This window comes from Labeo rohita, chromosome 10 (assembly GCF_022985175.1).
Source record: "Labeo rohita strain BAU-BD-2019 chromosome 10, IGBB_LRoh.1.0, whole genome shotgun sequence".
Classification (NCBI taxonomy): Eukaryota; Metazoa; Chordata; class Actinopteri; order Cypriniformes; family Cyprinidae; genus Labeo; species Labeo rohita.
Window position 1 is genome coordinate 4,296,069 of NC_066878.1, and position 15,591 is coordinate 4,311,659.

The 15,591-nt window shown below is 32.9% G+C and overlaps 3 protein-coding genes across 3 annotated transcripts; 1 reads left to right on the plus strand and 2 right to left on the minus strand.

The window, feature by feature from the left end:
• Positions 1–203: 203 nt before the first annotated feature.
• tmem120aa (transmembrane protein 120Aa) lies at positions 204–4,711 on the minus strand. Its single transcript, XM_051120911.1, has 12 exons — positions 4,212–4,711; positions 3,591–3,709; positions 3,391–3,507; positions 3,089–3,148; positions 2,702–2,797; positions 2,059–2,148; positions 1,643–1,708; positions 1,345–1,406; positions 1,160–1,252; positions 1,004–1,068; positions 605–673; positions 204–475 (listed from the first exon to the last, which is right to left on the minus strand). The coding sequence occupies exons 1-12, from the start codon at positions 4,287–4,289 to the stop codon at positions 365–367; spliced, it is 1,026 nt and encodes a 341-aa protein (XP_050976868.1). The 5' UTR covers positions 4,290–4,711; the 3' UTR covers positions 204–364.
• Positions 4,712–4,903: 192 nt separating this feature from the next.
• On the minus strand, positions 4,904–10,623 carry styxl1 (serine/threonine/tyrosine interacting-like 1). Its single transcript, XM_051121899.1, has 10 exons — positions 10,483–10,623; positions 10,016–10,056; positions 8,330–8,442; positions 8,144–8,205; positions 6,853–6,952; positions 6,631–6,764; positions 6,403–6,548; positions 6,190–6,287; positions 5,986–6,098; positions 4,904–5,892 (listed from the first exon to the last, which is right to left on the minus strand). The coding sequence occupies exons 3-10, from the start codon at positions 8,430–8,432 to the stop codon at positions 5,761–5,763; spliced, it is 888 nt and encodes a 295-aa protein (XP_050977856.1). The 5' UTR covers positions 8,433–8,442; positions 10,016–10,056; positions 10,483–10,623; the 3' UTR covers positions 4,904–5,760.
• On the plus strand, positions 8,633–14,727 carry prr11 (proline rich 11). The gene is made up of 10 exons (XM_051121898.1): positions 8,633–8,865; positions 8,935–9,044; positions 10,283–10,421; positions 10,498–10,620; positions 10,712–10,924; positions 11,014–11,094; positions 11,177–11,289; positions 11,376–11,435; positions 13,036–13,132; positions 13,243–14,727. Exons 1-10 carry the CDS (start codon positions 8,851–8,853, stop codon positions 13,282–13,284), a joined length of 993 nt encoding a protein of 330 aa, XP_050977855.1. The 5' UTR covers positions 8,633–8,850; the 3' UTR covers positions 13,285–14,727.
• The last annotated feature ends 864 nt before the right edge of the window (positions 14,728–15,591 follow it).

Sequence of the window (15,591 nt, forward strand, 5' to 3'; positions counted from 1 at the left end):
CTAAATCATCTTTAAATACAGACCAGAGGTGTTTTAAAAAACATGAACATGCTGTTTTCATATTCTGATGTCATGACCTTTTTTGACATATGGTGTGCAAAACATCATGACACTTAGTCCTTTAATAAAATAAAAGTAAAATATTAAGTATTTTAGGTTAAGGAGAAAGACATTTTATTGCTTGCGTTTTGATACACATTTACAAAAATCATAATTTATCCAGTTTGACCCACAAACAGAAAAAAAACATTTGTTGACAACATTTAAGCAACAAAATATTAACACACTGACTTTTAAAAAAAACATTCATATAAAACATAAATTGATTTAATAAAGAGTTCAGCAGTGCCTTTGTGCCAGTCATTCATAAAGCTTTTGCTTTGTCCTGATCCATGTACTTGTGGTAAACAACACCGAGAGTGGTGAAGAAATTTCCCATGAACAAAACAAGGAAAGTAGAGCCACACATCAGAACCTAAGAAGAAAAAGAAAATATTCCAAAAATCAACATAAATCACAAAAAACTATACGTATACTTCTGGATTAAGCAATATACACGTCTGGAATAGTTAAATATAATGTATGGATATTTAGAAAAACTGACCTGCCACTCTTTCCATTCTGGTAGCTGGGCCATTTGGAATAGTGTAATTCCATTATAAAGCTGGAAAAACTGGATATACATAATAAGACGGTTAAAACCACAGCATAATAAACAGAATTACATCAGAACTTTTCTGAATAACGAACATTTTAAGTCAGTGTTAAGTAAAGTCTTCTTTTGTCTTGTACTGTCATTCAAGCACAGGTAAATATAATGGTTACATCATCTCTAACTACGGTACAGCTTTAAATTGACATTTTGCTCTCTGTGCCATCAGAAGAAATATTTACCATGATGACTACATAGCCATAAAACAGGAAGTGACTTGTTGGCCCATACAAGATGATTGCATCTATTGCAAAATTACCCCTAGATTAACAAACACAGTATCGAACTTACATGGCCCAAGAAAAGGAAAGGCAGGAGAAAGGTCAGACCCCTCCACATCCAGGACTGAAACCCCTCTGATCATAAAGCACATGTGAAAACATGTCTTAGTGAACAAGTCAGCAACAGAATAAGGAAAAACAGACAAGAAAACAACATACTACCCACCAACTGTGAGGTCCATGTTGTGTCTTTCTCCAAGAGCTCTGAGTCTATATAAGCAGCCACTCTGGTAATAGTACTGGAGAAACTGAACAAAATCTAAATGGAGAACAAAACAAGAAAAATAAAACAATGAATATATCATTATTGCATTTAAAGTGTTACTACTACTGTAAGTCAGCAGCTCTTACTTATATACATGGAGTAGGACAGGAACTGATTTCTGAACATCTGGTAAAGTTCACCATCTGGCCTGTGAGACACACATGATAAGCTGACATACACCAGATATTCACACGTTATCTCTCACGCTTTTTCACACTTATTCTGTTCTACTGATCCTCAAAACATTTCATTTTAAGCATTTACTCAAAATAAATGATTCTGATTAATCTAATACATATTAAAATATTCTTTATTAAAGCACCAAAGATTCAAAGATGTAATGCTGCAATATCTCACAGTGCTAAAGAGTTAAGTTTGTCATACCAGGTCAGCATTACTCCAGAGAGAAATGTTGAAACATAGTGTTGAAACACCCACCAGCCCTTGATCCTGAAACACAAGCCAAGTATTGAAATGTTACAGTATAGCCTGTAGTGCTGATTTAATACGTCAAGTACTACATACACTGTAAAAAAAAAAAAAAAAAATTAAAATTCACAAAAAAACAGGTTTTCACCATAGAACCATTCTGTGTTCCCCAAAAATTCTTCCAGTGAAAAACTTTTGTGCAAGGATTGTGAAAAGGTTCTATCATGGAACCATAGATGCCAACCAAAAAAAATTTTTTTTTTCTTTTTTCAGTCTCACTTTATCGTTTATTGGAAGGCAGTGTTATATTTATTACATACAATTTAAAGAACCTTTATGTTTTTAGAGTATAATCATATGAATATTCTTACTTGGAACCATTATTAATGAGGATGCTCTCTCTTATCGTCAATGTACAATAATACCACACCAACAGGAAGTTGAAAAGTGCATCTAGAACCCTGTCAAAACACAAGAAAGACAAAAAAAAAATTCAACTGATTATTTCACATGTATTAGCGAAACATGCAGTGTTAGATATAATCAATGATAAAAAAAAAAAAAAATTTCTACAAGAAATTACACTTTTAAACTCTCAAAAAATTGTCATATGTGACCCTGGACCACAAAACCAGTCATAAGTAGCATGGGTATATTTGTACCAATAGGCAACAATACGTTGTATGGGTCAAAATTATTAATTCATTTTTCTTTAATGCCATTAGGATATTAAGTAAAAAACATGTTCCATGAAGATATTTTGTAAATTTCCTACTGTAAATATATCAAAACCTAATTTCTGATTAGTAATATGCATTGCTACGAATTTTATTTGGACAATTTTAAAGGCGATTTCTCAATATTTAGATTTTTTTTGCACCCTCAGATTCCAGATTTTTACATAGTTGTATCTCAGCCAAATGTTGTCCTATCTTAACAAACCATTAAAAAAATTTACCCTTATGGCTGGTTTTGTGGTTCAGGGTCACATATTTGGTTGCAATAAACATGTACCTGTAGGTGACCAAAAACCGACAGGTGAATGAGAACAACAAGAGCAGCACAGTCAAGTATAGTTTGAACTTCTCATACTCATCTTTATAGGCAAACCTGTACAATAGAGAAATGGGCAAAAGTCAGACAAATCACGTGACTCATGACTCACTAACATGACTACATTTCATGACACCACAATGTTTAAAGTTGAGGATCACAAGTTATGGCTATTGTGGTGTTAGACTTCTTCAGAACCTTTTAAAGGGGTGATGACATGAGAAACCAAATTTCCCCTGATCTTTTGATATAGAAAAGGTCTTTGTATGCTTAATACATCCTGCAAGTTTCATAACTAAAAATGTCCTCATCATCAATAATTCAATTAGCACTGTTTAGAAAACTTACTTGGACTGCTTGTTAAGGAGTGTAACGTTAACATTTCCAAGCACAAGACTGAGGTATAACCTGAAAAAGAGAACAGGGTAAATTGTTTCATATTAGCATCAGGTTGCTAGAAGATTCATTGTATGTGTTTAAACAAGGTAAATTACAAATCCACACACCACTATCATTTATTATTGAAATATATACCACACCCTTTTCTAGTGAATTAGCAACAGGCAAATACAGCTGTATGACCTGCTTCGAATGTATTTTAAAAGAGGGTCTGACAGAGGGTGGCATTAAATAACTCTCATTTGCATTACTCATTTTTCTTCGGCAGGAAGGCCTCCATCTCAGAAAAGACGTTTGATCGTTCCTTTATAGAATCATGGATCTCGTCTACTTTGTTTACATCTTCTGGATTTGCTACCGCTCTGCATCTACACAAGAAAAAAAAAACGAGTATAAGGTATAGATCAATGATGTTTATTTGTAACCGAGGCATAAATAACTCATGACTGACTCCTGCAAGGATTCGTTGAGATCCTTTAACTTCTTCCTCTGCCTGGCAATGGATGAAGAACAGCTGTCCTGCAGTTTCGAAACCTCCTCCAGCTTTTGTTTGTAAAGTCGATGTGTCTCCTGTGCAACAAATATAGACATTAATTTTAGAGGCTCATATCAAATGATTGCTCTTGTAGAAAATAATGTTTTTCATAAATATTTGAAACCATTAATAATCCAAAACTGATATTTCTAATAATTTGCCATTTGTATTAAACTACATATTCAGAAGACCTCTGTTTATTATTTGTCATGGACACATACATCTTAAAATAATGGAAAATACTTCATATAATAAAGTTACATATATTTCTGGGAACTGCCGGTTCTGTTTATTAATAACGAGCTAAAAAGATGTGTTTTCTGACTTATTGTACTACTATTATACTGTGAGTTGGTAAGGATTTATTTGCTAAGCAGCTAGTGCTCAAAGCTGAAGCTATTCATAGCGATACTTCGAAATATTTGTAAATAAAAACAATTATGATGTATATAAAAACAGTTAGAGATATAAGAGTAAGATCTCAGTTCAGAGCTGTCGTGCTATCTGATTAGCACTGGCGAAAGAAACACTCCTCACCTGAACTTGTTGATAGTCTTTTTCCAAATCCTCCCATTCTTGTAAACATTCGTTTAAACCAGTCGGGTTAAATAACATTTCCAGCGAGTGTATTTGATGAAAAGTAGTGTTCCCTGAAAAGTGTGAAGAAAATAATAGTCCGCTCCACCGTTGTCTGAGTCCCTCGCTATCTTTGACAGACGTCTGTTATCTGAACGCAGCTTCACAACAAGCGTAGCCAATCAGAGACAACCCCCGCGGCATAATGAAACGCCCCTCTCTGGAATCTGACCAATGAGAGCTTTCCAAACAAAACCGATGCGTCATAGACGCTGTAGCCTACTGACTGACTTCCCACAGACGCCCATGGAGAGGCACAGGGAATATACCAAACCGAAGTTCAGGGTCAGTGTTGAAACTGTAGACAGAAGGAGCTCTTATTATGTCATAGGAATGATGAATTGGCAGAATATTTTAGGTTTAAGGTTTATTAAAATTACAACATTCTTACGAGATTTTATTTAATCTAAAGTACAGCAAAAACTGTAAAATTTCGAAATATTTTTACTATTTAAAATAACTGTTTTCTATTTGAATATATTTTAAAATGTGATTTATTCCTGTGATTTCAAAGCTGAATTTTTAGCATCATCACATGATCCTTCAGAAATCATTCTAATATTCTGATTTGCTGCTCAAATAACATTTTTATTATTATTATTATTATTATTATGTTGAAAACAGCTAATTAGAATTTTCTTTAGGTTTCTGTGATGAATAGAAAGTTTAGAAGATAGATATCTATTTATTTGAAATAGATATCTTTTGTAACATTATAAATGTCTTTATCATCACTTTTGATCAATTTAAAGCATCCTTGCTAAATAAAAATATTAATTTCTATAATTCCCCCCCCCCCCAAAAAAAAAGACTTCAAGCTTTTGAATAATATAGTGTATAATGTTACAAAGCTTTTCATTTCAGATAAATGCTGATTTTCTTTCTATTCATCAAAGAATCCTGAAATGTACTCAACTGTTTTAAATACTGATAATAATAAAATGTTTCTTGAACAGCAAATCAGCATATTAGAATGATTTCTAAAGGATCATGTGACACTGAAGACTGGAGAAATGATGCTAAAAATTTTGCTTTGATCACAGGAATAAATTACATTTTAAAATACATTCAAATAGAAAGCAGTTATTTTAAATAGTAAAAATATATAACAATATTACTGCTTTTGCTGTATTTTGGATCAAATAAATGCAGGCTTGGTGAGCAGAAGGGACTTACATAAAAAACATTAAAAATCTTACTGTTTAAAAACTTTTGACTGGTATTAAAGCAGCTTACAGTAAAGTGGAAGAAAATGCAGAGTCATCCTCATGACATAAACTGCTATTTGTAGCGGCACATATTTAGACATTGTTTTGTACATTCTAATATTGTCTATATAGTGTGTTTATAGGGAGTGGTTTATTTATTGTTTTTTTTATTACTCTAATTGATATATTAAAATTAAAAATCTATGATTCTGTATCATGATGTTTCTGGTAATTGGTTATTGTTAGTAGTTGGGTTCTGATGTATCTGTCACTCTCTTCCCAAGAGTCTGAAGTTCCCAGTCAGAAAGTTGCTGCACAAATCCTCGATTTGGCCTCATGTTGGCTTTGCACTGCTGAATATGATTCCATGCCTCCTAAAATATTCAGAAAGTACACGTGACAAATATTTGAAAAGCATTTGTCAATAACATCAATGCAATCCACAAATGCAAATGTAAAAATATTACCTTTAGTGTGTATTTGAGATGATGCATAAGATATGCCATTGTTACAGCACAGCATCGACTTACTCCAAGAGTAGAGAATATCAAAACAGAAGAGGAGGCATTGATATGTGAACCTGAAATGTTTTAAAGACCCACAATCATAAATAAACATCAGAGATTTTTTAGATCTTTGACTTTGAAAAATACAAATCTTCCAGTACTTACCAATAAAAACACACATTCTTTCAAATGAAGTGATCAAATCTGCCTCTGCAGAATCTGGAATTCGGATGTGTAAGACGGTGCAGTTTGCCTTTTTAAACCTAGTTTGCAAAGTTAAGTTCATTGATTAATTTGGGTTTTCAGGCCATAATAAGATTGGATTTTTATATGAATATGAATATATATGAATATATTTGAGATGGTGGGTTGGCTCACACTAGACTGCATTCATCAGAGACATTGACAAGTGCATTCAGCTTCAGATCTTTAAGAATTTGAAGGTTTGTCGCCTGCCTGTAATCACCCATATAAAGCTTCCCTGGCAAGATTTCCACAGGATAGGGATTCATGCTCTCCAGTTCCTATGAATGTAAGTATTTATGATCATTAAATATGTTTACAAACAGCAAAAACACTTAATTTATAATCTTTTAAGAATAATACCCTTATATTGTAAAGAATCTTATGGGTTCTTAGGAAAGGGTAGAGTGCAGAAAACTTCTCATAGCCTCCACTAAGGATCTGAATCGGAAATTGACTCGCTTTTTCTAAGATGTCTGCACAGTCTATAGCTGGGCCTATAAAAACATACAGTTAGGAGGTTTTCAGAGGTGTACCAACATTTTGAACAGAGTTTATAACATGTTATAAAAAGTAGTGTCTTACCTGAATCTGACAGCGAATGTGTATTGCTGTCATAAACAATGATGTACCTCATACTTTCAACCTCAACATCCAAAGGCATAATAAACTTTTCATCAGAATCCTTGAATTACAAGAAAAATTATATGATATTCTACAACATAGCAAAACAGGATATACAGTTGAAGTCAAAAGTTTACATACACCTTGCAGAATCTCCAATATGCTAATTATTTTACCAAAAGAGGAGGGACCATATAAAATTCATGTTATTTTTTATTTAGTACTGACCTGAATAAGATATGTCACATAAAAGATGTTTACATATAGTCCACAAGAGAAAATAATTGTTGAATTTATAAAAATTACTCCGTTCAAAAGTTACTCTTAATACTATGATGTTAATACCTGAATGATCCACAGCTGTGTGTGTTTTTTTTTAGTAATATGTTTGTCCTGAACAGTTAAACTGCCTGCTGTTCTTCAGAAAAATCCTTCAGGGCCCACAAATTATTTTGGTTTTTCAACATTTTTGTGTATTTGAACCCTTTCCAACAATGGCTGTATGATTTTGAGATCCAACTTTTCACAATGAGGACAACTACTGGACTCATATGCAACTATTACAGAAGGTTCAAATGCTCACTGATGCTCCAGAAGGAAAAAAAAAACGGGGTGTAATCTTTTGAACAGAATAAAGATGTGCATATTTTTCTTATTTTGCCCAAATATTATATATTTTTTCATTTAGTACTGCCCTTCAGAAGCTACAGAAGATAATTACATGTTTACCATAACACAAAATAAGTTAAATTTACCCTGATCTTCAAATTCAAAAAGTTTTCACTCTCTTAATACATTGTGTTTCCTTCCAAAGCATCATTAAGCGTTCAAATCTTCTGAAATAGTTGCATATGGGTTGGAAAGGATTCAAATACACAAAAATGCTGAAAAACAAATAATTTGTGGGCCCTGAAGGATTTTTCTGAAGAACATCGGGCAGTTTAACTGTTCAGGACAATCAAGGGTCTCACGAACAACTATCACTAAACACAAAAACACAACTGTGGACCATTCAGGTAACAATTTTAAATGGGGTTATTATTTTGGACTATACTGTATATGTAAACGTCTTTATGTATATCTTATTCAGATCAGTACCAAATAAAAAATAGCATGCATTTGTATGATCCCTCTTAATTTGGTAAAATAATTAACATTCTGCAGATTCTGCAAGGTGTATGTAAACGTTTGACTTCAACTGTATAAACCATAAACTTAGGGCGGGTGGGGGAAACATAATAGCAAAACATACCCATTTTGCATTTCTGGCAGTAATGATGTGGCTGAGGTTATATGATTCTGCTGCACGGGCATCTGAAGAAATAAGACAATTATTATTATTTTTATACTTTGACTTTCACTTTCATTTGTTGGTGTTTGAATTAGTACAATTAGTACAGTAAGTATTTCAGTACATAAAGAATAACTTAATTCTTACCAATCAGACAAAGATAGTTGCTCTCTGCAAGCCTTGGTAGATGAGTGTATTGGTTTATGATGTTGTACAATTTTGTTGCCTCACAGAGGACTTTTCCAGCCATTAGTTACAGCCTGAGCACAGAAAATGCAGCTGTCTGTATGTTTATTAACAAAACAAATATATATTTGACTAAAAAATTACAAACTGTCGCGTCTTGGCTTGATATATATTTTACTTGGCGTTTTAAAGTAAAACATATTACTGCTCGAAATGTTCCTTAAATCCAACTAGATTAATTTACTGTTCTTGTTTACGATCAAACAGTCATTGATGATTGTTTACGCTCCTGTTATGGTAACAGATAAACCGCCGCAATGATTGGTTAAAAGCGTTCTGCTCCAGTTGCAAACCCTTTCCGTCTTCCTCAACCAATCAAAAGTTAAGACCCGCCCACCGCACTTCAGCTGCGCTCCTATTGGAGGGTAAACAATAAGGAACTATTTTCAAAATTAGGCATACAGCTGTCAGCAGCTGCGGATATGCATGGATTCAGGGTATGTTATTACTAATAGCTACTTAAATCGGTAAATTGTGAATCATTAAATGATGTAATTCGTTTCCAGGGCCTTGCCAGGGCCTTTCAGCGGCGGAGGAAGAGAAATGGCAGAATTCGACGCTGGGCCGTAAAGAGCAAGAAGCCACTTGGGACTCCTGCCATACCAACGGCCCCTGTGTGAGCAACTGCATCATTTATAAATCTACAAAAACAACGCCTGTACATACAGTGCTTTCATATACACTTACAGTATAGTTCAGGATTGTTGTACCACATATCTTGTACATGTACATGTTTTTTTAAAGTCTTTTCTGCCCATCAAGGCTGCGTTAACACTTAAAATAGTGGTTTTCTATTTTAATGTACTTTATTTTAACTTCATTACTCTATTTTAGCATCATTACTTAAGTCTTCAGTGTCAAATAATCCTTCAAAAATCATTCTAATATTCTGATTTATTATCAGTGTTGAAAACAGTTGTGCTTAATGTATATTTTTTTTAACATGTGATACTTTTTTCAGGATTCTTTGATGAATAAAACATTAAAAAGAGTAGCATTTATTTAAATAGAAATCTTTTGTAACAATATACACTGCCATTCAAAGTTTGGGGTCAGTCATTTTTCTTTCTTTCTTTCTTTCTTTGAAAGAAATTAATGAATTTATTTAGCAAGGATGTGTTAAATTGATAAAAAGTGGTAGTAAAGACTTTATTGTTGGAAAAGATTTCTATTTTGAATTAATGCTGTTTTTTTTAATTTTTTATTCATCAAAGAATCCTGAAAAAAATATCACAGGTTCCAAAAAAATATTAAGCAGCACAACTGTTTCCAACATTGATAATAAATCAGCATATTAGAATGATTTCTGAAAGATTGTGTGACACTAAAAAACTGGAGTAATGATGCTGAAAATTCAGCGTTGCAATATAGGAATAAATTCTGTTTTAAAATACAAAAAACACTATTTTAAATTGCAATAAGATTTTCTGTAATTTTAATCAAATAAATGCAGCTTTGATGAGCAGAAAACTCATACAAGATATTTGCACACATTCCACAAGACAAAATAACTTAATTTACTGTAATAATGTCTCTGCTATGCATTATTTAAAAAAAAAAAAGACAATTCTTTCAACCTTTACTCACCCTCATGTTGTTTCAAACCTGTATGACTTTCTTCTGTAAAACTGTAAAGATATTTGAAGAATAATGTTTCTGACCAAACAGTTTTGGTGCCTATTGATATCCATTGTATTATAAAAGCTGAGACATTTCTCAAAATATGGTTAAACTATTCCTTCAAAACTTTGGCTTATGAGCTAACTGTATATCTATCTATCTATCTGTCTATCTATATACATCTATATATATCTATCTACTATCTTACTGAACTTTATTAATACTTCCACCCAGTCCAGACAACAAAACAAAGGTGGACACTATGGAGGAGACAAGTGTTCAAACAACTAAACAGCTGTCTTCAACAAGTGTAGGAGCTCTGTTTTCTGCAGTTGTAAGTGTTATGCAACACTGCAGAAAGACAATTAATCAAGTAAGTTTTTCTCCCCCCCATTTTTAGAGTTCAAAAGAGTAAGAGATTTCCAGTGTCTGACCTGTTAATTTTTTAGACCTGTTCTGGACTCCTAAGTGTCTTCCTTTTCTGGAGAGGCTATTCAGAAAGAGTGGAGTCCCTTCACCAAAAAGTAGAGGAGCTGCAGAGGGAAATAGCACTATTGCATTCCACTATGAAGGTCAGAACAATTCAGCTGTACTGAAGAGAATGTTCTTTAATTATTTTAAAAATTCCAGTGCTTGTAATATCTATGAAATATGACTTGATAGCTGTATCGAGAAACCAAGACTGCAGGCGGTCAATGTGAAATGCCTGATGGTGTTCAGCACTCCACACCTCCGCCTGTCTCCCTTCCACCTCCGCCACCACCACCTCCTCTTCCTCCTCCTCCTCTTCCTCCTCCTCCTCAAATTCTGTTGACACTTGCTGCTCCAAAAGTGGCCTCACTTCCCCCAAAAACTGCACAAAGTAGCTCTCTGAAGGTAATGGTTTATTTTTTTTTCGATTCCCTTAACTTTGTTTGTTGAGAAAATAAGTTATAAAGGTTTGGTTCTTTATTGTCCCCTAATAGCAGAAGCAAAATGCCCCTGTAGCTGTGACTCTTCGAGATCTTCAAGCAGTACGACTAAGAAAAGTAGGCCAAAAACCTCAGGTGAGAGAAAGATTGCATCCTCAAAAATTTTCAGTTGGATCCTTCTTTGAGTCAAAATTTATGATGGCATGTTCATTCACAGAAGTCTCCAGATAAAAGAAGATCACCACTGGTCACACTCGCAGATTTGCAGAACGTCCGCCTGCGACGCTCTAATTCTGACCTCCCCTTAAAGTCTAGATCAAGCTTTGGCAGGTGAAGTTCTGCATAAATAAATGTGTTTGTTTTGCTTTAAAGCAATCCATTTATATTACCTACATCATTTGTGCTCTTCTCTGTAGGACACCAACTAAAAATCCCATGAATCTTCGGGTACAACTTCGAAAAGTCAACTTAATGAGGCAAGATCACTTTACTCTATATTGCTGAAATTGACATCACATTTACAGTGCCTTGCGAAAGTATTTAAACCCCTTCATTTTTTTTTCACATTTAATGTTGCTACCTTATGTCAAACTGCTTAAAATTTTTTTTTTTTTCCCCACATCAATCTACACTCCATACACCATAACGACAAAGCAAAAACAGAATTTTCACAGCTTTTTGAATTTATTAAAAATAAAAAACCTGAAAGAAGTACATTGCATAAGTATTCATACCCTTAACTCAGTACTTAACTCCACTTACAGCCTCAAGCCTTTTTGGTATATTGCGATAAGCTTTGCACATTTGCATTTGACAATTATCTGCCATTCTTCTCCTCCTCTCTCAGGCTGTGTCAGCTTGGATTGGAGCAGATGCACATTTTCAGGTTTCTCCAGAAATGTTTGATTGGGTTGAAGCCCTGGCTTTGGCTGGGCCACTCAAGGACATTCACAGAGTTGTTTATAAGCCACTCTTGCTGTGTGCTTATGGTCATTGTCCTGTTGGAAGGTGAACCTTCTGCCTAGTCTGAAGTTCTGAATGTTCTGGACTGGGTTTTCATTAAGGCTTAATCTCAACTCTGACGAGTCCTTCATTCCCTGAAGCTAAAAAGCAGCAACATTAGGTTGCTATCAAGATACACAAGTTACTTTTGGGATGGTACTCTGCAGGTGATGAACAGTGTGTCGTTTCCTTCAAACATGATGCTTGGAATTGAGGCTCTTCAGAGCAGAGAATCTTGTTTCTCACAGTCTGTGGTTCCTTTAGGTGCTTTTCTTGCAAATTCCAAGTGTTTTTGTGTGTCTTCGCTGAGGAGATGATGGAGTCTTGCCACACCACCATAAAGCCTGGATCGGTGGAGTGTTGCAATGATGTTTGTCCTTCTGTAGGTTTCTCCATTCTCCACATATTGATCATGGGGCTCAACTAGAGTGACCATCAGCTTCTTGGTCACCAGTGTAACCAAAGCCCTTCTTCATCATTTGCTTGGTTTGGCCAGGAGGCCAGCTCTAAGAAGACTCCTGGTTGTTTCAGAACTCTTCCATAAACTAAAAATATGTGCTTCTGTGAAGCTTCAATGCAGCAGAATTTTTTTCTTCGCCAGATGTGTGGCTTGACACAATCCTGTCTCTGAGCTCTACAGGCAGTTCTTATGACCTCAGGACTTGCTTTTTGCTCTGATATATATTTTCAGCCATTAGACCTTTTATTAAGATGTATGCCTTTCCAGATTATACCCATTTAATTGAATTTGCGACAAGTTAACTTCACTTGAAGTGTAGTAACCTCTACAAGCAATTTGAATGCTCCTGAGCTAAATTCCAACGGTCTGAGATAAGGGTCTGAATACTTATGCAATGGAATCATTTAAGTTTTTTATTTTTATTACATTTGCAAAGATGTTAAACTTGTTTTTGCTATTGTGGTGTATGGAGTTGTAGACTGATGTGGAAAATGAAGTCATTTAAAGCAGTTTAACATAAGGCAACAACATAACAAAATGTGAAAAAAATGAAGGGGTATGAGTACGTCCGCAAGGCACTGTAGCTTAATTCTTGTCATTTGTTATATTCTTAGGAGTCCTGGTGGCACGCCGCTGTGTAACAAAGAGAATGATGTGACGGATTCAAGCCTGGATCTAAGCATGACCAGAGGGTTAGGAAACAAGTACCTGGTATGTAAATGGCTTTATCTCGAAATGAATCACAGAATTTAATTTAAGGTTTTATTGAACAATACAAGTCATTAATGTATAGCCTAAAATATTTATTTAATCCCTTACAGAGTGCTTTAACAAAAGGACTATCCCCACTCAAGGCTGTCTAAACAGAAACAGACTTTTTTTATTCTTATTGCACATTGTTTTGCATGGCCAGTTTTTGCTTATTTTTTACATGTGTACTGTGACTGTGCTAATAGCTTTGGTTCTCATACTGTCATGTTACTAAAGTAACTATTTTAGTGACAGGACAGATTTTATGTCACTTGCTGCTATGTTGTTTTATATATTTGTTGCATGTGAAATGTGCTTCTTGCTTCTTTTATATCAAAACCCCTTTTTTAAGACATGCTCACAAGCATAACAAATGCACACTGTATGAAAATTAAATGCACATCAACATGAGCATGTTTTTTGATATGGTTAATTGTCTAATTAGTAGAACTTCATAATTGAACATGCAGTTCAAAGTCACTGTTACTGAATATGACTGTGGAATGTGCGAACTGACTCAGCTGTAAAATATATTACTTGATACTGTGGTGAGACAAGTCAGTTATTGATATTTCAATTCAAAAAGCCATCGATGTCTTATGTGTGTGGTAAAAGGTGAAGCACAGCTTAATATAACCAGCCCTGTTATTGTGAGACTTGTGTTTTACTGTATGTTTACTGGTGGGCTTGAGGTGCAACACCCGTTTAAATGTTACTATGTCTTAATGTTTTATTTTAAGGGTCTTTTGCAATATTTCTCCAAAGCCACTTTTGTATGTTAAAAAATATTGCAATGAACAAAAATCGTTTAATAAATATTGGTCCTACAGAAAATGTCTATGTGTTTTTTGATTTACAGTGCAAATGATTGCATTTAGATAAAGACAAAAAAAATTTAAAATTATGGCTCATAAAATATACATTATTTTAGTATTATTTATATACTATTAAAGTATTTATTAATGTATTTTAGCTTGAGTTTTAGTTATTGTTGTGTGCTTTTGTAAGATTTATTTACTTTTTTAGTATTTCTAAAATTTTACTTTTTAGTCTCTTTAATACTTAAACTTAAATTTATTTCAGCTAGCTGCAAAGGCAACATTTAATTTTTCTTTAAGATTTTTATGTAATACTTATTTCAAAATTTTCATTTTATTTTAAATTTAAATTTTTTTTATTTGCATTCAATTGTTTTTTTGGGAGGGGGGTTATATTTCTATTTAGCTTAAAGTTATGTTTTAGTAATTTCAACTAAATCTTATTTTATTTAGCTTATTATAAAGGGAACATTTCTAATTTTCCTTTAGGATTTGTATATGTAATACCTGTATTTTCTGTTTTTATTTTTTTACTATTATTTATATACTATTTTAGTATTCTTCTATTTTGAATTAGCATGTATTTCTATATTTTTAGTTCATTTTAATTTTAGATATAAACATTTTTATTTGCATTTTATTTTCGGTTTTATATTTCTATTTAGCTGTAAGTTATGTTTATGTCATTTCAATATTTCAACTAAATCTTATTTTAGTTAGCTGCAAAGGCAACATTTCTAATTTTCCTTTAGGATTTGTATGTAATACTTGTATTTTCTGTTTTTGTTTTTTACTATTATTATTTGTATACAATTATAATATTCAGCAATATTTTGAATTAGCATTCGTTTCTATGTTTTCAGTTCATTTTCATTTTAGATATAATTTTTGTTTGCATTTTAATGTGTGTGTGTAGGGGGGTATATTTCTATTTAGCTTTAAGTTATGTTTTGGTAAATTTAATAGTTAAACTAAATCTTATTTTAGTTAGCTGCAAAGGCAATATTTCTAATTTTCCTTTAGGATTTGTATGTAATACTTGTATTTTCTGTTTTTATTTTTTACTATTATTATTTATATACAATTATAATATTAGCATTGAATGTTGTATGTAATACTTGTATTTTCTGTTTTTATTTTTTAATATTATTTATATACAATTATAATATTAGCATTGAATGAATTAGCATTCATTTCTATATTTTCACTTCATTTTAAGTTTAGATTAAATTTTTATTTGCATTTTAATTGGGGGGGGTATATTTATATATAGCTTTAAGTTGTGTTTTAGAAATTTAATATTTCAATATTTCAACTAAATATTTTTTTTAGTTAGCTGCAATGGCAACATGTTTAATTTTCCTTTAAAGTTTTTATGTAATCCTTGTATTTTCTTTCGTTATTTTTTTGCTATTATTATTTATATACTATTATAGAATTCATAGATATTTTTAATTAGCATTTATTTCTATATTTCCAGTTTATTTTAATTGTGTATATATAATAATTTTTATTTGAATTGTAATTTGTGGGTGGGTGGGGGGGGGTATGTATAAGTGATGTTTATATAATCATAATATTTCAACTGTAATTTGTATGTAA